Consider the following 27341-nt stretch of genomic DNA (forward strand, 5'->3'; position numbering starts at 1 on the left):
GGACCAAAACAACAACAACCAAAAATTCATTAAAACAATAAGCGCCCAAGAACCCAGATCAGGCTGGTGGGGGGAGGGGAAAGGGCGGGAAGGGGAGGGTCGCATGGAGGTAGCTTCACAGTGAGCAGTCGACCCCGCCGGCTCCTCCAGCCGCGGCTTGGACTCGCCCCGGGACTCCGAGTAGCAGCGGCGCCGGGCGCGCGGCCGGGGCGCGGAGCCCGGCGACTCCTCCGAGCAGCCCAGCCGGAGCCCGGGCACCTTTGCATGAGCACGAGAGGACTGTGCCTGCCCGCAGACGCCCGGGAAGCAGAAGCCCGCGAGCGGGCCGTGGAGCGAGGCGGGAGCCGGCGGCGGCGGCGGCGGCTGCCAGGGGCGCACGGTGCCGGGACCACCTCGCCGCGCCCTATGGGGAGCCGGCGGCCGCGGCGCTGCTGAGGCGGGCCCCGCGGGCCAGGCGGGGGGCCGGGGCCCGGGCTGCAGCAGCCCCCTCTGCGGCTGCCGGGCCGGCCGGGGCGCCCGGGGGCTGGGGGCTGGGGGGTGGGGGAGGCCGCCGAGCGCCGGAGCGGGGGCCCGGGCCGAGGGCGCGGCGGGACTGTGCGCACGCTGGGGCGCGTGGAGGGGCGCGGAGAGCGAGATGAGTCTGGTGGGGGGCTTCCCCCACCACCCGGTGGTGCACCATGAGGGCTATCCGTTCGCCGCCGCCGCCGCCGCCGCTGCCGCCGCCGCCGCCAGCCGCTGCAGCCACGAGGAGAACCCCTACTTCCATGGCTGGCTCATCGGCCACCCCGAGATGTCGCCCCCCGACTACAGCATGGCCCTGTCCTACAGCCCCGAGTACGCCAGCGGCGCCGCCGGTCTGGACCACTCCCATTACGGGGGGGTGCCGCCGGGCGCCGGGCCCCCGGGCCTGGGGGGGCCGCGCCCGGTGAAGCGCCGGGGCACCGCCAACCGCAAGGAGCGGCGCAGGACTCAGAGCATCAACAGCGCCTTCGCTGAACTGCGCGAGTGCATCCCCAACGTGCCCGCCGACACCAAACTCTCCAAGATCAAGACGCTGCGCCTGGCCACCAGCTACATCGCCTACCTCATGGACCTGCTGGCCAAGGACGACCAGAACGGCGAGGCGGAGGCCTTCAAGGCGGAGATCAAGAAGACAGATGTGAAAGAAGAGAAGAGGAAGAAGGAACTGGTCAGTACCAGGGGGCAGCGGGCAGTGGGGTACGGGGGACCGGGAATTCCGGTCTCTTTAAAGTTGGGCTGAGCAACGGCACTCCGCGTTCTTTGGCTGCGTCTTGAGCCAAGGTTGCTTGCACCAGGTTCTGGTCGGGATGGTTTCCCGCAGAAGCGGAGGGGGTGGGGGAGGGTGTCAGCACGCGGAGGAGGTTAAGAGGGATGCTTCGCGCTGGTGATCTTACCCGCGGGTTATCGCCGCTCCCCCCGGCACTCAGGGCGGGCCTCGCGGACTCAGGGTCCGGCTTGATCTCCCGATCGCACTGGCCCGGACCCCTCATTCCCTGTCCTGTAGAGCCTTCATTTGGCCTCCAATCCGATCTTGCTTTCAGATATTTCTAAAATAAGTTGCTCAGAAGCGCTTGATGCCAACTATTTCACTAGTGATCGCATTTCCCCCTCTTGAGAATGAGGCAGCCACTGATCCTAAGAATCTTATGCTTGTTCTGATTTCTGTGCCGGGAAGACGTCAAGGTAAACATTAAATAAGTACTTTTAACTTCAAAATGCAGTTTCTCTTTGGCAGTGAGACTAAAATGTGACTTCCCGGATGAGTATACTTCACCGTATTTCTTGTTTAGTTTGCATGAGCCTGTACGTTTTAAGACAAATAGTAAATATTACCTTGGTCACTGTAATTGTTGTTAACAGTAACAGGAAATTATAACTGAAAATTAGTTTTCTCAAGTTCCTACCAGGTGCCCAGAGGGTAGTGGTGTTCAGAGCAGGGCTATTGCCACGAAGGGCCTGGAAAATTATCCCATTTGTCGAGGTTTTCTTCTCTGGGGCCTATGGTGCTTTAGTCGCTACTCAGTCCCCTGAGTAACCGGGGATTTCAGAGGCCTTGGAAGGAGAGGCACTGCCGAACCGAGCCGGAGGCCGAGCTGCATGCGGACAGGCCCAGGCCAAGGCAGGGGCACCTCACCCCATCTTCCCTAGAGCGCGGAGCTGGGGCTGCGATGACCCCCGCTCGCGCCCCTACATCTGGATTTAGAGAGAAGGCCCCCGGTTCCTCCATAAACGACATGAAAACGGGTGGTTGTTTATAAACCTGCCGATCGGGAGTTGAGCGCGACCGGCGTCTGGAGGCCCCGGGCGGGAGCTAGGGCAGCGGCCAGCCTCCGTAGCTCTTCTGCCGGGGCTGGGACTTGAAAGCATCCCACACGTCATCCCTGGCTGGCTCTCTTACTCTCTCCTCTGGCCGGAAGAAGCGTGGGGGTGGCGTGGAACCGGGTCTCCTCTCTGATTCTCTCTTTCTCTTTTTCTCCCCCTCGCCTCCCCTCTGCCCAGAACGAAATCTTGAAAAGCACAGTAAGCAGCAACGACAAGAAAACCAAAGGCCGGACGGGCTGGCCGCAGCACGTCTGGGCCCTAGAGCTCAAGCAGTGAGAAGGAGGAGGGAGAGGATAGAGGAGGAGGAGAAGAAGAAGGAGAAGAAGAGGAGGAGAGTGCGAGCCGGGCCCAGGAGCCGGATGCAGACCCAGGACTCCGGGCAAGCTCCGTGCGCTCAGCTCTGAGGACTTCCTGCATTTGGATCATCCAGTTTATTTATGTGCAATGTGCCTCCCTCTCTTTGCCCCCCTTCGAGGCATCCGCTCCCCACCTTCCCCTCCAAAAACAAAGTGGATATTTGAAGAAAAGCATTCCATATTTTAATATGAAGAGGACACTCCCGCGTGGTAAGGGATCCCGGCGTCTCGTAGATTCTCTGTTTGTGAATGTTTCCTCCTGGCTGTGTAGACACCAGCGGTGCCCTCTCCCCAACCCCTTCCAGATAAAGACAGCGGACAATAGTGTGTATGTGAAGTGTATCTTTAATACTTGGCCTTCGGATATAAATATTCCTGGGGATTATAAAGTTTTATTTCAAAGCAGAAAACGGGGCCGCTAACATTTCCGTTGGGGTCGGTATCTAGTGCTGCCGTTTCATCTGTGGTGGTTCCCTATGTGAAGATGTTTCCAACAGCTACTTGTTTTGTGCACTTCCGTCCTCTAAAACTAAGTGGAATTTAATTAATATTGAAGGTGTAAACGTTGTAAGTATTCAATAAACCACTGTGTGTTTTTTTTTTTACAAAACCCCAATCTTTTAATGGTGGATACCTCAAAAGAGTTTTGAAAACAAAACTGTTATACTTGTTTTCATTATATTTAAAATATTCAGAAGTAAACTAAATTATCATGATTGCCTCTAACTTTGTTTGATAGAGTCAGTGGTTCGGACCAGTCATCAACGTGAGCTCCCGGCCTCGCAGGGCTGGCGAGGAGGCCCTTTAAAGAGAAGTGTTCTTGGGAAAATCCTGCCAAAGGGCCTGGGCGCCATCGAGTCCTGCCTCCCTTCCCTCTGCCCCTGGCCCCCAGGAGAGCACTGAGTGGGCTGTGGAAGGAGGGTCTGGCCGGAGAGAGGCCTGGGTGGTTTGCTCAGAAGGTGGAAAGGTGTCCTTCTTTTCCTGAAATCAACCAGATGCCATTGGTGATGGTGGTGGGGGCTTTTGTTTGAGGAGCCATTTTCGGTTGAAGTCGTTTTGGGGAGAAACCCACGCGTTACTGCAGCCGCAGGAACTAGTCTAGAGTTTTTAATTCAAAATATAGGGCTTTCATCCAAGAAACGGAAGAAAAGACCAGGAGAAAGGAGGTTTTGGCTGGTCGTCTCGATGGGGGGGGGGGGTAGGTGGGGAGAGGGGGGACTGGTCTGAGCAGGCCGGGGGAGGGGGAGGCCCTTCGGGGGAAAAAAGTCCGTGATTAGGTAACCAGGAATTCTACGTCAAGTAAGAAATCGCGAACGCGACCGAAGATTTAAAGGGGGAGGGAGGGTGGAGTGGGCGCTAGATTTACAAGGAGCTATAGGGAACTCAATATTAACTGTGCAGTGTCTGAAGTCCTCCCGGCCGCAGGCCAGGCCAGCCCGGGGCTCCGTCCCCAGCTCTCAGCCGCCAGGACTCCCGCCCGACCCCCGTCGGAGGTTCGGGCTCCGGGAGCCCAGGCACATCCCGGAAGGAAGTCCCCGAGGCTTCCTTTGCCTGTGGGCTTGGCCAGAGCGGAATCTCTGCTCTAAGAGTCGGAGAAGCTGGAGTGCCGGAAAGGGCTCGGCAGGCCGGGGAGGGGGAGCGGAGGGAGGGATGGGGGGGTACGGAGGGGGGAGGAAGAAGGGCGAAACTTATTAAAAAGCGGTTTGCTTCAGGAAACGCCGCGTGTACAGATCTGGGGCTAGGGAGGCTGGCCAGAGGGTTTCCACCTTGGAACCCATCCTCGGGGTGATGTTCTCACCTCGGCCTCGGGCACGGACCCTCCCCCGCCATCCCGGGGGTCCCACTCTGGCGGGTGCCGCCTCTGAGCCCACCGCCGGCAGCCGGCGAATTCGCTAGCGCCGGGCGGGAGGCGGGCGAGCGGCGCTGCGGGGTTCTGCTGCGGGCGGCCGCCGACTCGAGGGCGCGGGGTTAGAACAACTCGGCCAAAGCGATCTGAACTTTCTCCCCTCGGGTCAGCCGGCGCTGGGCCGACGTGGTGGGCGCGGGGCTGTGTTTACAGACACTTGCCTTTGTTTATAACGCTGGGGGGCGGAGGGAGGCGCGCCCTGATTTTCTGTGACTCTCGGGATCCCTGTCCGTTTGACCGAGGGGCTCCCTCCCTCTCCCGCCTCCAGCCGCCTTTTACTTTAATCCGTTCGAGAGAAAGATTCCAGATCCTAGGGGCGGAGGGATAGAGTTTACCGAGGTAGTGGCGTGCACGGTGGTGGAGGCGGTGAGGTTTTCAAAACAGGAGCCCCAGAGCAGTTATCTTCACGTGCCTGTGTTGGCTGGTGCGGGCCTGGCTTGGCTGTGGTCTTCCTCGCCACCTGGGCCTTAACGCATTGCTGCCGCTTTAACACTTTTTCTGGTTTGTTAAGCACCAGCAAAAGGGAGCCAGAAGACCCTGGCAGCACCGTCGCTACGAGGCCGCCGGCTGCTGCACATGCTTTTAAACCTGCGCTCCAGAAACGCGGGTCTGGCCTCTTTGTCTGGCCTGGGCCCTGCGCTGCTCGCCCGCTCTCCTGCCCGCCCGCCGCGCCGCTTCCTTGGGCTCCGCAGCACCCAGCCCCGACACCTCCACCACCTGGACGTTCCAACCCAGCGGCCACCTCAACGGGCCAGACATCCGGCAGACCCGACACGCCAGGGTGCCGAACCCCCTAACTGGGCGAGCGCACTACCCGGCCGAACGCTTCAGCAGCAAGACACCCCAGATTGTAGGTCACTCCCGCCGCCGCACGTCCCCACCCTCCCAGTGCGCAGTGCCACCCCACCTCCCGCCCCACGTCGTCATGTCCCACCCAGGGCACTGAGTGGTGGGCGAGGCAGGCGTTTCTTCCACGCTTCCATACTTTTCTCTTCTACACGTTTTTTCTCTTTTAACTCCCTTTCTTCTTTGCTTTAAAAAAAAAAAAAGTTTCCAAGCTCCTGTCTTGTGGGACCGGCTAAAAGGCCTCTGTTTTAATTGCTCGGATAATGCAGTTGCTGCCATTTTGTTAAAAGCAATCACTCCTGCAGCGAAATCACAAGCTCTCTAGACAGGCCGGAGCCGACAAAAATGCAGGATTTGACGTTAAAAGCTAAATGGGAAGCTGGGGCGGCGGAAGGTAAATTGATGGTGGATCTGGTTGTCAGGGCCCGGCCCCAGACCGCCGCGCGGGGCGAGAGCCTGATAACCCTGGAGCACCGGCGGGGCGAGGGCTCGCCGCCGTGTGTGTGTGTGTGTGTGTGTGTGTGTGTGTGTGTGTGTGTGTGTGTGTGTGTGTGTGTGTGTGTGTGTGTGTGTGTGTGTGTGTGTGTGTGTTCCAACAGACCCATTCTCACCTTCTTGGGAAGTAATTTGGGAAACTCGACAGAGGGAGACCCGAGCACTCCCTTCTCCCAACCCCAATTTTCCAGGACTTTTCGCCCCCCAGGCAGGACACTTACTGTGGCTTTCAGAGTTGTTTTGGGGTTTTTTTCTTTTTTTTTTTATTTCAGGTCGACGTGCCAAGGAGATGACAGCAAGATCACTTGGAGTTCTTCCTGCCTTCTAAATCCCGGGGCCACACTCTGGGGGCACGGTGGGAAGCTCCATCCTCCCAGTCGGTTAGCCAGTAGGTGCGGGCATCTAGGAAAGGTGGGCCTCTCACCTAGGCTGCCCTAGTCAGGGGCGGCAGGACCAGGCGTCCTGGTCGTCTCCACGGTAAGGTGAGTGCAGCAGTGGCGCCAGGGACGACAACCTTCGGGCCCCTTGGAAACCGAGTGTGCAAGAGTCGGGACAGGAGGGTGGCTGCATCCCTGCCCCCTCACCTGGGCCGCTGCTGGCCGCCGTCCGGGGCTGGTATCCCACACCCCGTTGTTAAGGTGGCAAGAGGAGTGAGTTGCGTGCACGCGGATTTCGCAGGAAGGGGGGCTGCGGGTGAGAGTGATCTCGAGGCAAAGCCACAGGCAGCCGGAGGAGGCCTGCGAGCTGCTTCCGAGACTAGTTTTGCAGCGAGAGCCCGAGCCGGCTGCGAGGGCCTCAGGTGTGTGTGCGGGGGGGCCGTAAACTGGGCACAGGATGCCACAACAGCCGGCACTGCATTTGTACAGCGGCTCTACAGAGCGCAGGAAACGGCTCAGCTCTTCCTGTAGCTTTAAGGAAACTGCGCGTCTCCCGCTGCGCGTGTGGCCGGCGGTTTTCTCCCCCACGGCTGCCCTGCGTGCTCCCTGCCCGCGAGTCCCACCCACGCGCCTGGATTTGGAGACCAGACTGGTGGTAGGTGCCAAGCGGAGACGATGAGGAAAGGAGGCTTGGGGCGTGTGCCCCGGGGAGGGCTGCATCTGGACCCTAGGCGCCGCCTGTCTCTTTCGGATCTGTTGACCTGAGGGGACCCTTTCGTTCGACCGGGCCTGACTCCTCGGGCCTGTGGGAGCCCGCGCATCCCTCGGAGTCAGAGACCCTGGAGCGGGCCCGAGGCTCCAGAAGCCCTCTTCCCCGGAAGCCCAGTTGTGCTGTCGGGTTTACGTCCACGGGGGGATGGGGGACCAAGTGTTGTTTAACACTTTGCCAAGAGAGGAGGGGAGAGGGGCAACTCCAGGAGAGGAGCCCATCCCACGTTTGGGGGCGGACGGCTGGAAGCAGGCGCTGCCCGCAGCGGGTCCGCGGGTGCCGCCCGGCCAGACTCAGCTCCCCGGCGGCAGCCGGTCGGCTGGTGGCGGTCCAGGGGCGCGGGGCACTGACTCACAGGCGCACTGATGAGCCTCCTCTCCTGTCCCCGCCACCCTGCCCAAGCCAGCTCCCTGCTGGAGCGCGCCCCCCGCCTCTCCCCAGAACCGACCCCCCTACACACGCATTCCCTTCCAATTCTCCCGGCAGTTGGGCCGCTTTGATGATCAGATGGTAGAGCCCTGATTACAAATTTATTCCCGGCCGCTCCGTCCGTCTTTATCTCCGCTATTAGGGCCATCTGGGAGTGATTAGCGCCGCGCCCGCGCCCGGCCGCGCTGCCTATCTCGCCGCGGCGGGGCCGGAGCCTGGCTGACGTCAGGGCAGACGGCTCGGAGCCATCCCAGCCGAGCTGGGTGTAATCGGCGACCGCGCGGCCAAGTCCTCCCGGGCCAGGCCGGCAGCTGGAACGCGCCGCCCGCCTGCGCGCGGGGACTTTCTCAATATGTATTTTTAGTCCAGAAGACGTTTTGTTTTCCTTGTTGGAGGTGAGGTGTGGCCGGGGAACGTCTCTACGGGCCCCTTCCCCACGTTAAGTTTTCCAACTCACTGCATCTGGTGAATCCGGCCTGGAAAAGGCTCCTACGTCTGGCCCTGACCAACTGCGGTCCTCTGCTATCCCTGGGCCGGGATACTGCTCTCCTACACCAACAGTTGCGGCCCCTGCAGCCATGCCCATGCTGGTCGGGCTGCCAGGAGGAGGTGGCTCTTAGGGATCCAGGGGGCTCTTAGGGCCGCTCTCCTGGTACTGGCATCCGCTTGGCCCCTACAGCCCTCGAGGCAAAATAGTGGGAGTTTCTGCCTAGCGGGGCGGCCGGGCAGACGCTGGTTATGCAACAGGATGTCCCTCCACGCCTCCGTCTTTGCACCTGCTATTACAGCCCAAAGGATCTGAGAAGCAGAGGCTCTGGACCCTCGTCTGCCTCCCCCTCCCCCTCAGGAGTTGTCCTTGACACAAACCCTGACATCCTGCAAGGGCAAGGTTGCCGGCGGCAGCTTCGTCTCCTACTATGTCTCAGTGCCCAGAGCAGAGGCTGGGTATATTTGTACAATTACTGGGTGGGAGGATGATACTCCTGACCTCCAACTCTTGTGCCCTGGGGCACTGGCCTGGTCTTTGGGATGAATCCAACTCCAGAACCGTTTAGGTTGGAGCTTCCCACACTTACCTAGTGATCCAAAATCCCCGAAGAACCTGATGAAGATATAAATTCAGCCCCCACCTCTACCAGAAATTCTGATTCAGCCAGTCAGGGGTGAGACCTGAAGTCTGCAGTTTTCAAAACTCCCCTATGGGATTCCGGAACCACTTCCTGAGGCCACACACACCCACTGCAGCCAGCCCCTCGACCTTGGCACTCTCTCAAAGGCCCATGTGGAACAATGGATGGGTCCGCATGGAGATGGCTTTCTCCGGGGAGGGTGAGGCCTGCATTATTTATAGTCTCTACTGGGAGAGAATTGGCCGTATCATGGATCAGTCCCACACCTTGATTTAACTGGGCAACGGCAAGGATTCAAAGCAAAGCCAGAAGCTGCTATTTATTTCGGCACAGGCTGCAAAGGCCGAGCTGACTGTTTACTCAGAAGCTACAGATAATTTAGCTAGAGGGAAAAGAAGTCATAGCCCATGATTTGAGCGTAGCGATAAGATCTATTTGGGCAGCCAAGAGTATCTAAAATAAACAGGGGATCCGGTCGAGAAAACGTCCCAAATGTTCACCCCTCCTCGATTCTTTGAGGCCACTCAATACGGCAACTTCCAAAGTGTCTTGTAATCTAGAAGGGAAGAGAACCATCTCCTCCTAAGTCTGTGAAAGCATCACACTGAGAGAGCTTAGCGCCCCCTATCCCCTCCCACACACCCCTATCCCCAGCAGAGGGGAGAGGAAATATGGGGGCTGGGTGGGGATAGAGAAAGAGGCTTTTAGAGACTGAATCCATAATAACTGGAGGAGGAGGGGCCTATCTGAGCTCCTAGAGGGGGGGATCGCTGCAAGAAGTAGTTTCCCACAGCGCTGGTTAGTGGCTTCTCCAGGTTCTGCCTGAATGGTGGAGACCGCTCAGGCAAATAGGCAGTTTTCTGAATCATTCAGACCGCTCACAAACAAAGACAAAACTAACAACAGCAACAACAACAAAACCACATTGCTTCTTCCCATGCAGTTGCACTTAGCATAAATGAACTTTTACTGGAATTAAATGGAATGAATCAATGTGGTCCACAGGCCCAGAGAATCCCTGTGTATATTTCTAAGCAAAGGAGGCAGGCTTGCAGGCAGCTGAATCATTTATATAAAGGATCACAGGGTACTCACCAGACCCCCCCATCCCAACTTACAACCCCGTTTTCTCAAATAATATATTTAATGCACAACTAATCCTGAACAACCAGACTCAACCTGATATTTCCCTGTGAGCAGATGGAGGGTTTCAAAATGTCATTCCTTGTAGCACCAAATCATCTTTCCGTTCAATGGTGAGCAAGGACTAAAGAGTCAGGGAGACCTGCAGATTTTTCTGTAGGACGTGGGGTCATTTGCCGCTTGCTTGTTTGCTCGCTCCCCCCGCTGAAAGGACTCAGAACAAACAGTGCACTTACTCGGGCAAAGAGAGTTTTCAACCTTCCTTAAGTACATTGCCTAGAGAAGAGGCCAAAAAAGGTATCATTCTAAATTAAGATGGCAGTAAATACCTCCTTCTGGAAAGATGGAAGCCAGTGACCACTAGGCCAGTGCATGACTGCTTCTACTTAAAGTGAGTTGTTGTTGCCTTGAGCTGACATTTTGTCTTTAGGATAAGGCAGAAACGCAGGAAACAAAAACCGTGTGTTTGTTGCTTTTAGTTTTGAAGAAGAAAACGGAGGCTAAGTCTGTAAGTAGAACTTGGCGACGAAGGAAAACTGGTGCGGTTTTACTGGGAGAAAGTGTCCGCCAAGCCGCCTGACCATCGCCCTCCCTTTGCAAATCTGGTTTTCATATTCTCCCTCAGTAATCACCCAAAGCCATAACTGTCTCTGAAATTATTCATTAAAGTCATTTTCAGGGATTCTCACAGGATGACTCTTTTACGTTTATGATCTTCTGAGAGCAATGACATCAGCCTCTGTCTATTTTCCGCTTTTAATTAATGTGCTGGGAAGACAGAGGGGTCGGGGCTCTGTCCGTGGGGAGGGGACGGGCGGGGGGAGGGGGGTGGAATTTGCCGGCCGCTCTGCTCCCGGCGCGGTCAGCTGAGCCTCGGCGCGCAGACATCCTTTGATTAAGGAGGGTATTTCGGGGAGTGCAGGCTATGCAGAAGATCACGGCTGTGCCCTGTGGTGCTGTCAGCAGTGACAGATCCCAGATGGGGCCGCTACTGTATGGCAGATTGAGTTTCTCAGCAGAAAACTCACCCTCCCTGCTAAACGTCTTCAAAAACCTTCTCCAGATACTCCAGGTCGCTTCGTGTGAAACTGAAAAAGTCCAACCCCAAAGTTGGTTTCGCGTGCGTGCCTGTAGGTTAGGCTCCCCCGCCCCTTCTTTTTTCTCTGCACTTCCTTCTCCTCTGAGCATCTTCGACCCGAAGGGCTACCCGGCTGCTAAGAGCGCAGACCTGGCGGGTCTGGTGGTTCCCGTTCGCCCGGCCCAGCGCCGCGCCGTCGACTCAGCACCAAGGGGCCCCGAAGGCAATCCGGTGGGTAGGGGCGCGGCGTCTGAAACTTGGGGGCAACTCGGAGCGCCCCAGGCAGCCGGGGTGGACGGCACGGGGAAAGCTGGGGGGTGGGGGCCGCGAGGATTGAACCTTAGGAGGAAGCGGAGAGCACCCAGCCTGGCCTCCTGCTTCCCTGGCCCGTTTTCCCCGGCGGAGAGCCGTCCCGCCAGCCCCGGCAATTTCGGGGGCCGCGCCAAGCCCTGGAAGGGGGCGGGGGCTGCCTCCGGGACCGGGAAGGGCGTGCAGGCCGCCTCGCGAGCCTCCGGTGCTCCGCGTGATCCGGTGTGGGGAGATGCGGCGGCGGAAGTTGGACTGGGGCATCTCCCAGGTGAGAGGGGGCGCAGCGCGTCCCAGCTTTCCGCGCAATCTACATCCGCCCACTTGAGAGCGGCCGGCTGCAGGTCCGGGCCCCAAGTTTCTCATTCCTGGACACACATGGGGTTGGAAACTCCGTTGCAGAAACATTTGGACTTATGTTAAACCTTTATTTAAAAATTAAACAGCCCCGTCGCTACCTCCTCGGAGACGATGGAGATTCCTAGCCCGGTGCCGGCCCCTCCCGAGGGTGCCTAGGCCTGGAGAAGGGGGTGAACGGCGGAGCGGAGCGCGCGCGGCACCCCGGTTCTGCTCGGATTTCTAGACCCCACCCATCCCTACCCCACGATCCTCTTAACTGGGGCACTCGGTGTGTTCCCACGGGCCTGGGCCGGGGGCGAAAGAGAGAAAAGGAAGGAAGAACAGAGACCTGGAGAGAGCGAGTTTTGCTTTAATTTAAAGAGACACTGCTCTCTCCATCAAAATACCCATGCAGCCGCCTCCACGTACTCCCACACCACCCCTCCCAGCTTGGAGAGCCTCAGTTTGGCTTTCAAAAGAGTCTCTATGGAACCGAGAGAGGAGCTAAAAATACCGCAGACGCGAGGCCCAAGGTGCTGGCGGTGGGGGAGAGCTGGCGGCCACCCCCAGCCCCGGCCTGCCCTGGAGGGCCCGACTCGGGCTTAGCTGGGCGCCCGCCCGGCAGCCTCTGGGCGACTTTCGCCTTGTCTTTGCGCCCTGACCCGGGCCTTCTGTAGCCAAGCCTTCGGGTCCAATCTCTGGTAAAATCAGATGCCACGCTTTTCACGCTCTCCATTCTGCCCTCTCTGCAGACTCAATCTGAGAAAGCAAAGAGGTAGGACCGCTAGATCCTATTTTATGTCAACAATAACCCGGTCTCGCAGGGTCCCGCCACACTGTGTATAATGATCCATATGGATGTATGCAGTTGTTTGCAGTCCGGGGACACGAGATGATTTGGGAGAAACCTGTGAACCCCTATTACAGCCCTCTCCCGGAAAAAAAAAATCTCTCAGTTATTTCCCCTACCGTTCCCCCTGGTTATCAGGTAAAATCACAAAACTCTTTATACAAGAGCAAAACACACACTGAATTTCAAAACTCCCGCTCGCCCCCTTCGGAAGGCAGCTTTTATTTTCACGGCCCACGCTGGATGAAAGTGGTTTATTTGGGTGTTTTTTTTTTTTCTTGTACCCACATGCCCTGTAAAAGTTTTCAGTGCACGGGCCCGCCCCCCCGCCCCCACGATGACCGCAGGGCCTTGTTTCCAGACTGCAGCCCCAGCCACTTGGTTTTTAAGTCCTCGCCTGGAGCCGAGGTGTAATTGCGACCCCGCCCGATCCGCGAGCCTCCCGGGGGGACATTTGGCCGGGCCTGCGCTGGGGCCGGGACCTCCCAAGTGGCGGACCTGGGAGCCGGGAGCCGCGCGGCCCTCTCCCTCCCGCCTCCTTCCTCCCTCCCTCTCCAGCGGACTCTGCTCCTTTACTCCGGGTCTCCATCCAGCTTGCCCGTGCCACGGGCGCACAGCATTTTCTCTTCCCCTCCACTTTTTTGGTTTTCTGTTGCCCTCTCTAGCATCTTTTTACCGCTCTCTCCATCGCCTTCACGTTGAAATCCCAGGCCCAGAGAAGCAGAGCGGGGCTTTGTCTGAATCTGGAGAAACCAACTGAGAGCCTCTGGCCCGGCGGGCGCCGCGGCGGAGGCGCAACCGGGCGCGCTTCTGCGTAACGTCAGCGCGCGGGGTAATTTACCTTCCCCGGGCGTCTGTCAATATGACTAATTTCCACAGGGGTCAAAAAGCCTTTCTCCGGCAGTCCATCTTGGAACGCTCTCTTACGCAGCAGACCGGGTTAGTTGTTTTGTTTCCAGCCCTAGAAATAAATACTCTTGGGGGCGTCCCTGCCTGGGGAGCCCGAGAGTAGCAGAGGAATATATACACGGTGTCAATTAAAGGCAGTTTTCCTTGAACTACGAACTGTGATTGGGCTTAAACGACAGCGACCTGCTAGCCTTTTAGTTCACATTACCTAACTCGTCCTTGATACCAATGCTTTCTTTAGAAACAGGAAATCAAAAAAGAGGGAAATAATTATTGCTCCAGTTTCCCTCTGTTGCGTGTAGATCCCTATTGAAACATTTTCTCCGCGTCTTGGGGTGTGATTTAAACATAGAGTATGCGCTCGTGGCTTGCTAATCTGGCCTAGACAGACGATATATATCATCCAGGTGGCATTTTACAATAATTTCAAAACTGGTACCAACTTCTAAGTGTGAGATCAGTGCTGCGGATTCAATTCTCCGGGACTCTATATAGGCGGTGAACTGATGCTGGTTGCGTGTAACTCCGACTCAGAGAAATAGGCTGAAAGAAGCCAAAGTGGCTGTCGGCGACGGGCGATTCCCGTCTGCAGAGCCCTCTCCTGTCTGGAGCAGGGCACCTAGTCGCAGTCCTTGGATGCTGGGGGGAGGTAAACCTCTCCAACCCGGTCCAGTGGGAAGTGAAAGTTGCCAGAAAACCCCTTTTCCTCCCTCCTAGGCTCTGGCCCTGAGGCCGCAACAAGTAAACTTCACCGAGTGAAAATTTTAACAAACTCTCTTGAAAAGGCACGTCATTTCCCCCACCCCTCTGTGGCCTGTGGTGAGTAAATGCTTGGACCTTGGGCACTTAGAAGATTCGGTGGACCCACCGGAAACGTAAGAACTAAGAAAGCGAAGCAGCAGAGAGGAAGCGTCTCCAACGGCTGCTTTCACTCGCGGTCCCTGACCTCCGCCCGCAGGAGTGGGTGGCACGGAGCCCCACGCCGGGACGCCGCCTCCCACCAAGACCCCGCTGATCCGCGCGCGCGCGTGCACACCTTCTGCCTCTCTCATCTGCTGGTGCATTTAAGACCTAATGAAAGTATATCCTTTAGGGAAAAGACTGTCTATAAAACGTGAAATATAAAGAACCCGTTTGGATATTCCCACTGCCGGCCAGACCTGAGATTGAAGGGTTTTTTTTTAGCACAGATACCTTGACTCCTTTTGCTGCTTCCATAATCACTCTGCTATTTTTAACTAAATGTTGAGACTTTGTTCCAAGTGACCTCGGCTCATTCCCTGTGGAAGGAGGAAAAGTCTCCAGCCTGAAGATATATCTTCATTTGGGGGAAGGCCTGCCTGGGAGGGGGGAGGGGGGAGAATTGTACTTTCTATCCCTTGTCATCTTTGGAAAACCCTGGCTCCATATATTCCAACGGCCACAAACAGAAGGGGAAACCAAGGACTCTTTCAACTCCCTCCCCTTCCTTCCTGCCCTACCGTTTCCCCCAAATACCACCTTTGGGGGGGTCTCAAAAACATTGCCCTGCTCTTTCTACTAGTCCCTCTTCAGAAATCTCTCCCATTTTTCGATATAACCGACTTCCTCCTTAGAAATTACATAGTTAACCACCTGTTTTCATGAGGAAAAGAGGGTCCGATTTTGTGTTTGGGGGAGGATTGTTTATTAACACGAGTGGGTAGAACGAAGATAACCCCCCTTGTGATTTTCCGTATACCATACCTTTACATAAAAGTTTTCTAAGTCCCTTTCATTTTGCAGTTGACCTTTGCCACAGGAATGGTTTAAGTTGTTTACTAGCGGGAGCTAATGCCACCAGAAAAACTGCAGGTGGTGTAAACTCTAGCGTGAGCTGATGGGATGGGTCCCCAGTGGGCGTGGAGTTATTTGCATATTTTAAATTTTTTTTTGAAGTATAGTTGATTTACAATGTTGTGTTAATTTCTGCTGTACAGCAAAGTGAGTCAGTTATACATATATATTCTTTTTCATATTCTTTTCCATTATGGTTTATCACAGGATACTGAATAGCATTCCCTGTGCTATACAGTAGGGGCTTGTTGTTTATTCGTATTTGCATATTTTTTAAAGAGCAAGGCAGTCTAACTTAAAGGTTTTTTTGGCATCCAGGGACCATTTAATGATCTGGAGGTGGAGTGGGTTGATTGTTCAACTCACTGCTTAGTTGATCCGTTAGTTTCTGAGTTAACATCACTAAGCGAATTTTTACTCTCTTTTTGATTTAGGCTTCCTGAGTAGAATTTGACTAACAAGAACTTTTGCAGCTGGTTAAAGTCTAGGGAAATGGGCAGATGTCCTAGGGTGAAGTGTTCAGCCCACCCTGAGAGGGGTAAGGCGGGAGTAGGCTGACAGGCAGCCATTTCTAGGGAAGGGTCTTGTCCTCCGTTACAAGAAATTGTCCATTTTCAAGCATCTATTAGGAAGCATCAATCTTTCCTCTTCAGTTGTGTTCTAGCTCAGCCTTTCCACTTAGGATTGAGGGTTTGGCCAGTCCTGCAAGTCAGTGTTTCTAGTAACCTGGCTTAACTGGAGGGGCAAATGGCTTTCAATTGGCAAATATTCCCATCTGAGAACAGGAGAGGAGTAGTGTACATTCTGCCTCACCTAAAGTTTTATACTTCTGCATTAAAACATTATTTTCTAGTCAGATTTCCAACTTATGACCCATTGAGCAAAACAGAAAGTTTTATTACATGTTTTTCAATCCCATATTCTCCGTAGATGGCCTCTAGATCCTCCTCAAGATGTGATATCATGTCTCAGTGTACTCAACACCTAATGTCTCTCATATATGCCCTGATCAGTTCACTTCTCATGAATTCGCAGTACCATTCTCATGGTTCAAAAATATACAAAATGTCTGTGTGAATAGCCTTTCTCTATCTGTCCAGTTTCTTTCTCATTGTTATTAACTTCTTGCATATTCCTCCAGAGCTTCCTAATGCATAGAAAGCAAATAGGAATAGAACTGCTATGGATCTGGAAGGCTGCAAGTTACTCCATTTGTATCTGTTCTGCTGATCAGGAGGGATTGGAGGATGGGGGCAGATCCCTGGAAGCTTTGAAGAACTTGAAGAGGCTCAAATCTGGTTAGAGTGTGAGATGCCTCCCAATTGCAATTTAAAAATATCTGGGAAAGGGAAGACAGGGCACATGCAGAACAAATGATCCCTAAGGCTCCAAACTGGATTGTCTTTTCTCTGTTGCTGAATCCGAAGAGTAAGACAAAGGGGAAGAAGGAAAGGAAGAAAAGCAAGCAGAAAGAGTGGAGTTATCAAATTTAGAACTGTAGGAATGTGGCTTCTCCCTTTTTGGTGTGTCCCCAAATGTGACACACACACACCCAGTCAAATTTAAAAGGATTAAATTGTTATGCACCAAGGAAATCACAAATAAACGTCCTCCTACTTTCAGAGAGGTTTTGCCATGTTCTAGCCTGTAGATATTTTGTATGGGTTATAAATGTAGTGGAGGGTGGCGGGGGAGTGACTGGGAAATGCACCTGTATTTTAAAACAGCTGAGATAAATCCTGCAGTGTAATAAGTTAGTATATGTAGACTTGATAGACCTCAGGCGTTTTGTCCTTTACAATTCAATGAGACAAAAATAAAGCCAGGGTTAATTGCTCCCTATACAGAGCAGATGGCACCTCCAGTTACGTCAGTTTTCTCAGGGCAGTTCTCAGAGAGGCCAAGTGGTCTTGCTGTCCAACAGTGACTGACCCTGACCATCGTCTATCTAGGAGGCAGATGCAGATGGAGAAGAAGACATGCCTTGTAGGAAAAGTGCCATGCACAGGGGCCCCTGCCAGAGATGGGGTCAGTTCTGCTATCTGGGGTGTTCTGTGACTTCTTGGTACCTGGCCAGAATTGCAGTTGCTAAATTGGCTCAAGCCCAAACTCCTCCCCACCATGCCTTCCCTTATCCTTGTCAGTGGGATTGAAAGCATCTATAGCTATTACTGTGAGTGTGTGTGTGTGTGTGTGTGTGTGTGTGTGTGTGTGGGTGTGTGTTTTCAGGGACAGGATTGCTAAGTATCCACGCCTTCCATTAATGCCAAAAACCTCTTCTTTCACTTTGGGATTCTCCCTGCCCCTCTCTCATAGTAATACTAGATGCAGTAATAACAATAAAAGCTCACTACTGATTCTCTTTTCCTCCTCTGAACAGATTCCTGCCTGTCCCTCTTAGGGACCCACTGCCAGGTTTTAGCCTTAGTTACTGTGGTTAAGCCACCTTCTGAAGGGGGGTAGCTTTCAGATCACCCACTGAGTTCAAATGATGTCCTGGTAAGACCAAAGGGCATTGGTAGGCAAAAAGGACCCCAAACCCCTGCCCTCTACAGCTCTGGAGCTGTTCATCAGACTGGAATCCTAAGGCTCACAAAACTCTAATTAATGTGTGCATATGTTGGCCAGCCTCTTGACCAGTTTTATGAGGTTTCACTGGCGGTGCTTGAATCGGCAGGTCAGATGAGGATTAAGGGTCCTAATGAGTCATGTGACCATAAGTGGTCTTGGATGGTGGCTGTGATCAGGAGACCTACCCCTGGTGTTCTCCACCCTGAGGGTCTTTTCATGCCTGCAGGGAAGGCTGGTCTGGGAGGGCCAAAGAGGGCACTGGCAGAAGTTTAAAATGTCCTACTCTTCTTGACACAGGACATTATTGGAATATGTGTGTATGCATTTTATATATATATATATATATATATATATATATAATCTTCAATCGTTCAGAAATACAGAAAAAAGTTTTGTCTTAACAGTATAGCATTTAAGAATGGAAATGGGTCTTGGGAGTTCTAACCCCTTCTTTACAGATGAGAAGACTCAGACTCAAAGATGCTGCTGGTTCCTGGCCAGCATGTGCCACTAATGAGTGAAACTGGGGGTGGTGGGTTCCTCTGCTCTCCTTAGATAGTTATTTCCAGGGATCTCTCCTTTAAGAAAGATGAAGGTATAAATAAGGAGGAGGTGGTGGTAGGAAAAGTTTTGAAGAAAAAAAAAAATGATGTAGAGGACCAGGAGGGAAGAAAGGTTGCCAGAGAAATGATAATCTGGGGGTGGGTTACTGGAGGCCTCCCTATCTTCATATTTCTTGAAAGTCTTTACTGGACTCCAAGACAGCTGTTAGATGCTGATGTTTTCACAACACAGATACTTTGTCGTGTGTGTGTGTCTGTCTGTCTGTCTGTGTCTGTGTGTCTGTGTTTAAGCCAGTCCAGGAGAAGAAATTCTTCTGTCTTGGGAAAAAAGAGGGAATGATATTTCCAAAAGCGAAGCAGCTCTCATCAAAAGCGCTGGTGGATCTGGTGACAACACGGACACGCGATTCCCTTAGAGCCTGGAAGTTGTCAGGAGGGTACCGGGTTCCGGGCGGCTGCACCCCTGGGCCGGAGAGGGGCTGTGGTCGGGCCAGGGGACTAATAACGATTCGTAGGAAATCGCAGAGGAAGGGAGGCTGGTCGATCACTGCGACAGAGAAAGGCGAGGTGGGGGAGAGGAGAGCGCGGGAGGAGAGACATGGCGCGGTCACGAAACACGAAACCGGGCTGCTGGATTCTACAGGGAAACAGTCCACCCGCACCGCCGCCAGATGCGGTCAGCTGTCCCGCCTGAAGATTCTGTTCGGGCTCCTCTCTGCGTGGCGGAACCAAGAGGTGGCTCTTGGTTCTGCCCACATTCACGCTTTTAAAAATATTCTTTCATTCTCTGGGCGTGGGTCTCGGTGGGGTCTGAGGCTGGAGGCGGTCCGGTCGGATACTGAGAGTCCTTGGGAGCCATGGACAGTCCTTCCTGAAGCCTCAGAAACAGAACCGGACAAAATGAAAAATCAGCAGAGAAACTAAACAGCGCCCACAAGCCATCCTTCCAGGGCTGGGGAGCAGTGTTCAGGCCTCAGAGCTCAGGTTCGAAATCCGAATAAATGGAGCCCGGTCTTGGATTACGCCCCGGGGACAGCATTTTAATGTCAAGGTAAAATATGCTTGTCATAGTCGCTTGTGGGCCCTGAAGCACCACTAGAATCTCCGTTTAATTAAGGGGGCAGGAGAGGAGAATTACCAGCTAATTAAATCCAAGCCTATCTGTAATTCTCCCTCCGCCGCTGCCGACTTTAACATGCGAAATTACTTTTTTAACGTGCCTGTATATGAGTTTTTAAAACACAGGTTAAAACTAAAGGAGAAACTAGGGGACCAGGGGCGGAGGAGAAAGAAGAAAAGAATGAAAAGAAAGAAAGAAGGACGGAGAGAGGCTTCCGGGCCGAGTCAGGGGCAGCGGGCGGCCTCGGCCCGCGCTCTGAGTTGGGCCACGAATGAAGCCGTTTCCTCTCTTTCCAGAAGTTTCGACTTCTCCTCTCCTCCCGGCCGACCCCCTCGTAGCTCGCTGACTTCAGCCCGAGCAGAGCTCAGGAGCTCGGAGCAGGCCCAGCGGCCCAGGCCCGCGCGCCGGCCGGGAGCGGTTCCGGGAGCCGCCGGGGAGGAAGTGAGCTCACGGGGAAGGCAGGCTCGTGGCGCGGCGCCGGCTGCCTTGGGGATACCGGGGAGGAGGCCGGGGCCGTGGGACTCGCCTCCCTCTCGGCCGCGCACTCGCCGCGGGAAGGACTCGCGAGGCTCGGGCTTCCAGGACAGAACCCGGAGGCTGGGGCCCGGCGAGCTCCGGGTTCCCAGGGTCGCGGCCCCAGCCCAGCTGCCCCACCCTCCCGTCGCGTGAGCGCGCCCCCGGCCCTCCAGTGCGCGCCCGCGTCCACCTCCCCTACGCTTGCGTCCGCGCCCCTGCCAACGCCGGGTCCTCGAGCTCGGGTTTACCCTCCGAACGTGGAGCTGTTTGCAGGAGCTGACCAGGGCGACCGCGGCCACCCCCTCGTGAATACGCTCAGTCCTCGTGCTTCAGAATAGTGAGCTGCGGGTCTGTCTCCAAACCTGTACCGTCTGCCACCGCCCGCGCCGTCACCCCGCGGCTCCACTGCAGTCCTGTCTGGGAAAGGTTGATAGAGCGAGGCTGGCTGTCTCGCCCTGCACGAGGCCCCGAAAACAGAAAACGGGAGCGAGCGGTACGAGCATTTACAAACTGACGAGGCGCCTGACGACGCAGGGGCACCTGGCCAAAGGGAGCCTTGTGCACCTCGGCCTCCCGGGCCGCGATGCTGCTCCAGCCAGACCGGTCGCGTTGCGTCGGTCCGGAACCCGGCTCGGGGCAGGGGGTGGCGTGGGGAGGGGATGTAGCTCTAGGCCCTGCGGGCAGACCCCAGCCCCGGGCTTTCTCCAGGCCTTGCTGGAGGGCCCTGCCCTCGCCCGAGGAGAAGGTGCCTGGGCGCCGACGCCGCGCGGTGGCTCGGCCCGTGGCCTGGCTCCCGGTGAGGCCGGCCCGTGGTTCGGGCGTCAGACAGTTAGGGATTGGGGAGGCCTGGGAGCTGGGAGAGTCCGAAGGCCTCTGTGGGTCGGGCGTAGGGGTTATGGTCAGATCGTGAGGACGGGTCGTTATCTGCAGGGCACCGTGTGGGAACGCTGGTCGGGTTTATGTGCTGTAGATCTGGAATCGATTGGAGAAATTTGCATCAATCAAGTAAGACCTCGCCTTTTCACCTCCATCCACCTCCTGCAGAAACCACCCGCATACCTCCTGGCATCTCTACCCGGTGGATGGATAGGTTGTCTCATAAAATCAGTAAAATCTTGTTTACTAACCTAACCTATGGTTATCTATTTTAAAACCCCAGGTCTTCCTCTGTACATTTAGGGCGGAGGTAGTGAAGCTGTCCTGTGTCAACCTGGGCGGTCACGAGTGGGTGCTTTACCCAGGTTCTCCGGGGTGCTGTCAGCTTGCCCTCCCCCGGCCCCTCCCGACGTCTCGATGCGCACCCTACGCCCTCTCCGGTCCCTCCTCCCTCCCCTCAAGTCCCCTTTGCGGTCCCTGCCCGCAGCAGTGCCTCCTGGCGCCACGTGTGGGGCAGCCGAGGCTCTGGGCCTTGCAGGCCAGGCCGCAGAGGGGCCTCGCTGCCTGCTTAGGAAACTCTCCGTTTTCCCACAGTATTTCACATTCATATTACTTTTCACACCCTGTTAGGCAGTGATAGCACTGGACCTGCTAAATACTTCCATGCACCAAGCCAGCCCTCCAAGGACCACGGCCTTCACCGGCCTTCTCTTGGTGATGGGAACGATGCCGGCTCTCTCAGCATGAGGCCTCGTTGGCTTCCTTCTTCTCTCCTCTCCTGGGATCTATCTCCAGACCCCAGGAAGGCGGTGCCGGTGGTGGCTCCTGGGTAGAGGCGCACAGGTGTGGAGGAGGTCTTAACCCTGGCCTTCAAGCAGGGTGGAGGGAGCGGTTGTGGGAACAAAAAGCCTGCGGGGGCTGTCCCGACTTTTGGTAAATCATGTGCGACTAGACGGGCGATTTTTCAATGAACAAGGCCTCGCTCCGGGCCTCCAGCAAGACAAGAAGTAGGACCTGGCCTGCATCGTAAGTCCCGCCTTCCCTTCAGGAGCACCGGACCCAAGGCGTAGCATCTGGGCACTGGGGTAGAGGAGTTAGAGCCAAGCGCCCAGGCAGGAGCGCCTCAGAGCAGAGGAGAAAGCAAGTCAGGCCGGCGTGGAAGCCACAGCTCCCCGCACCAAGAGTCGCTAGCTCTTTGGCTGTTGAGTGCACCCTGTTGAGTGGCACTCGCTCCCAGACAGAGGGCTGCAGGGGTCTCAGAGTCCAGGTACAGTGCACTGGACCCTGATTGGCGCGGTGAAGATCATGGTCCCAGCCCTCTCCTGAGCCTGCGTTCCTATAGGGTGCTGTGGAGCCGGGGGGGGGGGGGGGCCTGGTTTGCCACCTGAGCAGGACTGAGGCCAGTGGCCCTGGGGCTTCAATCTGAAAAGTTAAGGGAAGGTAAGAGTGATTCTCTGCCTCTCCTCCAGGACCCCACCTCAGTTCTTCCATCAAAGGGGGTAATGAAATCCGCCTGCCCTCTACCTAGGGAGACGGGGTGGGTGGGGTGAGGGGAGGAACTAACTTCTAAGGAGAGCCTGTTATGTGTGGAGCGTTTTGCAGGCTGCATATTGTTTAATCTTCACAAACTGTAAGAGGAGTATTTCCAAACCCTGTGTGACTGCAAGGAAGCTGAAGTGCAGAGAGGAGGGACCTGGCCAGAGCCACAAATCTGTGCCTGCAAACAAACTCCAGGTGCCCTCACTACCATTCTGTGCTTCTAGCAATATCCTGGGAGCTGATGACACACTGAGGGGTCCTGCAGCCTGGCCAGGTCTCCCGGTGACCTTGAGAGGGAGTTGAGCTGCCTTCCATGAGCCTCTAACATGCACTCCTAGAGGGTGATTGAGGCCATGGGAACTTCGGGAGCAGGGACTTGAAGCTTCGGGCACTGTACAAGCTGTAGGGCCTTTATACCTATTCCTCCAAAATACCCATGAGAGCCAAAGTTACCAGACTCCCTTACTCAGCCAGGGGAGCCCAGAGTCCACCACACATGTCCCTCAGTGTCACTTTTCTTGCCCCACCACACCGGCATTGAGAAGATTTAAACTCAAATTCACTGGACTTGTTTCTGCTTTACCACTAATATCTCAACTGAATCCAGAGCTCTCCCCTTCAGCCTGGGGAGGCCTGGGAAGGGATTAACACGGTTCCTAACTTCCAAGGGCCACCTCTGCCCTTTCTCCACTTGTCAGGGCCAGAGGTTAGAGTCTGTCCAGTGAGCAAAAGGGACCACCCACCCCTAAGCTGGGGGGAGGACTTGACCGTGGGGCTCTGGAAACCCACGTGTCAACTTTTGGCAATGAAACCCCAGGAGCTCCAGCTCCCAGACATTGTTACTTGCGTCCCTCCACCTCCCAGCACTCATTGCCTCGTGGTGTCCTGGACTCCCCTTCCATCTACAGAGAGGCGGTCTGGTGACTGCTTGAGAAAATGCCTAGAGTTTGGATTTGAGGCATTGTGCGGAAAGTAGGATGAGAGAGTGAGAGAGAAAAGGCAAAGCCAGAAGGCAAGGGAGGAGGGTGTGCGGGCCTGTGGCAGGAGGCAACTGTGGATTGGGAGTTGCTTAGGGAAGCATTTCTTTTTGTTTCCTCTTCTCCTACAAAGACAGTCCCAGCCCAGATCCTCTCCATCCTCTAGTTACTTTCTCCTTTCCCTCTTTCTTTACTCTCCTGATGCTGAGCCTGGGCAGGAAGAATCATGGAGCAGGAACCCACATCCTTCTCCTCAGGGCAGTCTGGTGCACACAGGAGCGACTCCAGGTGCACACAGGACAAATTGTTTTAAAGAGTCCCTGCAGCCATACTCAGCCCTGTTGAGCCCTCTCTTCCCTTTGGGCACGGTGGGGAAGTTCTGGGGCAGTTCCTGAACTTCTGGTTAATCTAAGAGCTCTGGACCCTCATTTCCCCTGGAGCAGTGTTCCAAGCTTGGAGGCAGCCAAATGAGTGGTCCTTATTTTTTAACCCTGCAGGGTATATTAATTCATTTTACAGTCATGGGGGGAGTGGGAGAGAGGGAGTGACTATGATGATTTCCTAAACGCCAATTAGTAAGTAACCCCTCTATCCCACCATTGCGTTTAATAAACAATGATTGATGATCTGACTCTGGTGACAAACAAGGCTGATAGACAAGTACAAACCAAGTTAGAAAGCCGCAGTGCGCTGGTGTATTTCTCCTCTATCATCCTCTGGTATAGTTTCTGCCCCTACTTGTGGCTGGTCGGCCACACTCAACTTTAGGAACCCCAAGTCCAAGAGGCTGAGCAGAGACTGAGACTAGGTTGCCAATTTGAGTTGAACTTGATCTTCCCGCCTCCAAGCAGGATGCCGCGACCCGGAAGTGATATCTCCTCGCCTGTCAGGGATTCTGGCAGTCTGGAAACTCTAAAAATCAAGAAATTCAAGAAGGAGATGAAAAGAACCAGAAACTGTAGTAAGAGAGGGAAAGCAAAAGGAAAACAATTGTGCACAAAAATCGAAGGGCTTTCGGAATTCTGCCTGCGTTTCCAACAACCCGAGTTAAAGCTTGTTTGTCTCCACTTCGCTGGGTTTCTCCACGCGGTTTCTAGCGCGCAGTTCCCTTGCTCAGTATCTCTGGGGTTCTTTGCGTGGGAAGGGCGCTTTCCAGCGCGGCTGGCCTCCTGGAGGGCTCTGCCCACGGGCGGTGGTAGGAAAGCTGGGGTCGCGGCCTGGTGGTGGGGGGAAGCCCCGGGGGGGGGGGTGCGGGCAGGTCCGGGCGAGGCCCTCACCGACCAGGTACCGGAGGGGTGCCCGCGCCGGCCGTCCCAGGGGAGCCTCTGGGCTGCTCACCGTTCCAGACAGCTGGGGCCAGAGTGATCTTATTACAGTTATTCATGGTCAGGATGATTTCTTAAGCCAAGACCAAAAATAAATGGCTCCAAGCGAGCACGCCAGTGCAGCTGCGCTCTGCGCGGTGGCTGTGAGTGAGGCTGGCACCAGCGACAACGTCCCCAGCTGCTGCTTCGGTATCACTCCGTGCCGGCGGAGAGGCGCACGACGGCGGCGGGCTGTGAGCTGCTGAGTGTGCAGTGGTGCGGGGCTGGAAGGCAGTTACGTGAAACAATTCGACCACACCGTGCTTATGGTCGGCGGAAATAGAAGACATCCCTGGCATACTTAAGAAGACTTACTACCCCCCCCCCACTTCCTCCGAGAGGCAGGTTTAAAGTAAATCTCTCCTTTGCTAAGGATGACACCGCCCCCCGCCCCCCAAAGCATTCAAGAGTTCGGACAGATCTGCGACTCTTGTAGAATCAGGAATGTAGCGACGATGCAGACTGAGCCCCTTGCCAGAGGCTGAGTGGCAAATGCCTTAACGCATTTCGGGGCCAGGTGCACCTGGGCTGGATCCTGGCTTCTGGACTTACTGGCTTTATGATCTTGAGCCAGCGTCTTGGCCTCGCCGGGGTTGTTCTCGCGTTTGAAAAATGGGGACATATGCCCAATAAGGGTTTGAAAGTTCCTACCTCCTAGCCCTGGTGATCCTCATCGCTGCGTATTTATTCATCTTCGGGGAAATCACCGTACTTTCTTCCTAGAAACGCGGGAAACGTGACGGAACTGCCATCCCCTCTTCCCACCGCGAGGTGTGGCTTCCTAAGCAACGGCCTCCCTCCCCCGACCCGCGACTCTGGGGTCTCCAGGTCCTTCCCTTGGGTCTCACAAGCGCCTTGCCCCGTAATTTACATTCTCCGACCGGCGGGCGAGGTCTGATCCTTGCTTTCTTGCGACTGCTCTCCAGCCTGTTCTATAACCCTCTCGCTGCACGTCTGGAAAGCCCACATTAGAACGCCCCGGAGGATGATCCCTCCAAGCTGGCCGGAACCTGCGCAAAAACCCGGACTCGCGATGCCCGTGGAGCAAGAGCTCCTATCCACCTGCCGGGCGGGCCAGGACCCACGTGCGTGACTAGGGGGCCTGGGAGTGGGAACGATGCGAGGGCCAGCTGGCCGCAGGGACCAAGAGGCGACAACTGCACTGGCCCTGGAAGAACCCAGGGATTTGGGCCGTAGGGAGCCGCGTGGGCCTGGGCTCCTCAGCCCCTCCTCCGCCTTCACCCACGCAGAGAAGGGTTCAGGATTGGCGGGTGCTGCGCCCCGCTAACTGAGCGCTGCTTCCCAGGGAATCCTGCATTGCGGGCCAGGATCCCTTTAAAATTTTTTCACTAAGGAGAGTTAAACACCTTGCATATATTTCCATACTGGTCACGCCCTAATTATGGAAAATCGCGTTCCTCCTGCTGATGGGGCAGGAGGGTGCCGGGGCAGTGGAAGACTCTTGGAACTATACATAAATAGAAAAAAAAATATTCAGTTTGGACCGTTTGTGGAGTGTCCGGAACCGACAGGTTGGCGGCTGGAAACGGGGGCTTCTCTGTCACCTTGCAGTTGAGAGCTGGGTAGGCAACAGGTGAGTGAGATTGGGCCTGCCCCTGTAGGAGGTCAGGACTCCTTCCTGGGCTCGTATTTGGCCAGCACCACCATTCAACTGGGACCCAGTAAAATCTCTTAAGCTTGCAGACTTGGAAAGGGAGGAAGGTAGCCAGGCAACGGAATTGCGGAAACATCCTCTGGGTCACGTGAACTTTACTGCAGATCAGGAAGTTATCTAACAGCTGCCAAAAATCTGACTCCAGAGCTCCAAATGTTGACTGTTTCTCACACCTCACCACCGGAGTCTGCTGCCTTGGGGGTTATTCACATTTCCTATTCCCTTTCTGCTTCAATCTACCCCCACCTGCCTGGTTGCATTTGGCGATGATTTCCTTTTGTCCATTCCCGATACCATGTGGTTCCCATACTTACCTGGGCTGGCTCTTTCCCCACCCACCCTCCGCAGGGGGAATTCCAAATCTCCTGCGGAGGGAAAGCCGGGTTGAGAAAGGGTCAGAAAAAGGAAGCCGAGCCTAAGGCCAGGCGTGCAATATTATATTCTTCTCCGGGTGACTTTGAGTCATTCCAGAAAAAAAGTGCAACAAAATAAGTAATCTTAATGGGCCCCCTCCCTTTCCTCCACTAACGCGCTAACTCCCAAGTCCTGAGCCAGGTTCACGGGCAGGAACCTGGCCTTCTGTGGCCTGGTATCCCCAGAAGGGGCTGGTCAAGATCTGAGCACACAGTAGGCCCTGAGACAACTGATCCTGGTTGACAGACGGATGCTCTGAAGGAAAAGGAGCAATTGTTTCAGAGCAACTGTAAGTAAAGGCGCCAGGTGTGTCCAGTTAATTTCAGGCTCACAAAGGAGATCACCTCAGGAGGATCTACTCCCACTTTCAACACATCGACCAAACACGAGGGAGCCCGCTTCAGCTGACCCACTGAACGGACAGGGCATCATTATGACTTCTGCCGACAGTGTTCATCTCCTGACCCTCGAGGCTCGAGGTGAGCTGAGCCCGCCCGACCGAATTCACACTCAGGCCAGACTCACTCCAGACAACCAGGAGCAGACACCTTCCCGGAGGCGAGAGTGCAGAAAAGCCGTGTCTTCTGCGCCCAGTGAATTTACGCTAGCTAATGGGGCGCCCGGGCCGTGCCCGA

General features: G+C 55.3%; 1 protein-coding gene and 1 long non-coding RNA gene across 2 annotated transcripts in view; one reads left to right on the forward strand and one right to left on the reverse strand.

Annotated features, from left to right (window-relative positions):
- LOC309964209 overlaps positions 1 to 27341 on the reverse strand; it is a 377990-nt gene that overhangs the window by 269424 nt on the left and 81225 nt on the right. The window lies entirely within an intron of this gene.
- Positions 635 to 3307, forward strand: HAND2 (heart and neural crest derivatives expressed 2; the record flags this gene model as incomplete). Its single annotated transcript, XM_082842412.1, has 2 exons — positions 635 to 1189; positions 2521 to 3307. The coding sequence occupies 2 exons, from the start codon at positions 635 to 637 to the stop codon at positions 2617 to 2619; spliced, it is 654 nt and encodes a 217-aa protein (XP_082698538.1). The 3' UTR covers positions 2620 to 3307.

This window comes from Leucopleurus acutus, assembly GCF_964270905.1.
Source record: "Leucopleurus acutus genome assembly, chromosome: 7".
Classification (NCBI taxonomy): domain Eukaryota; kingdom Metazoa; phylum Chordata; class Mammalia; order Artiodactyla; family Delphinidae; genus Leucopleurus; species Leucopleurus acutus.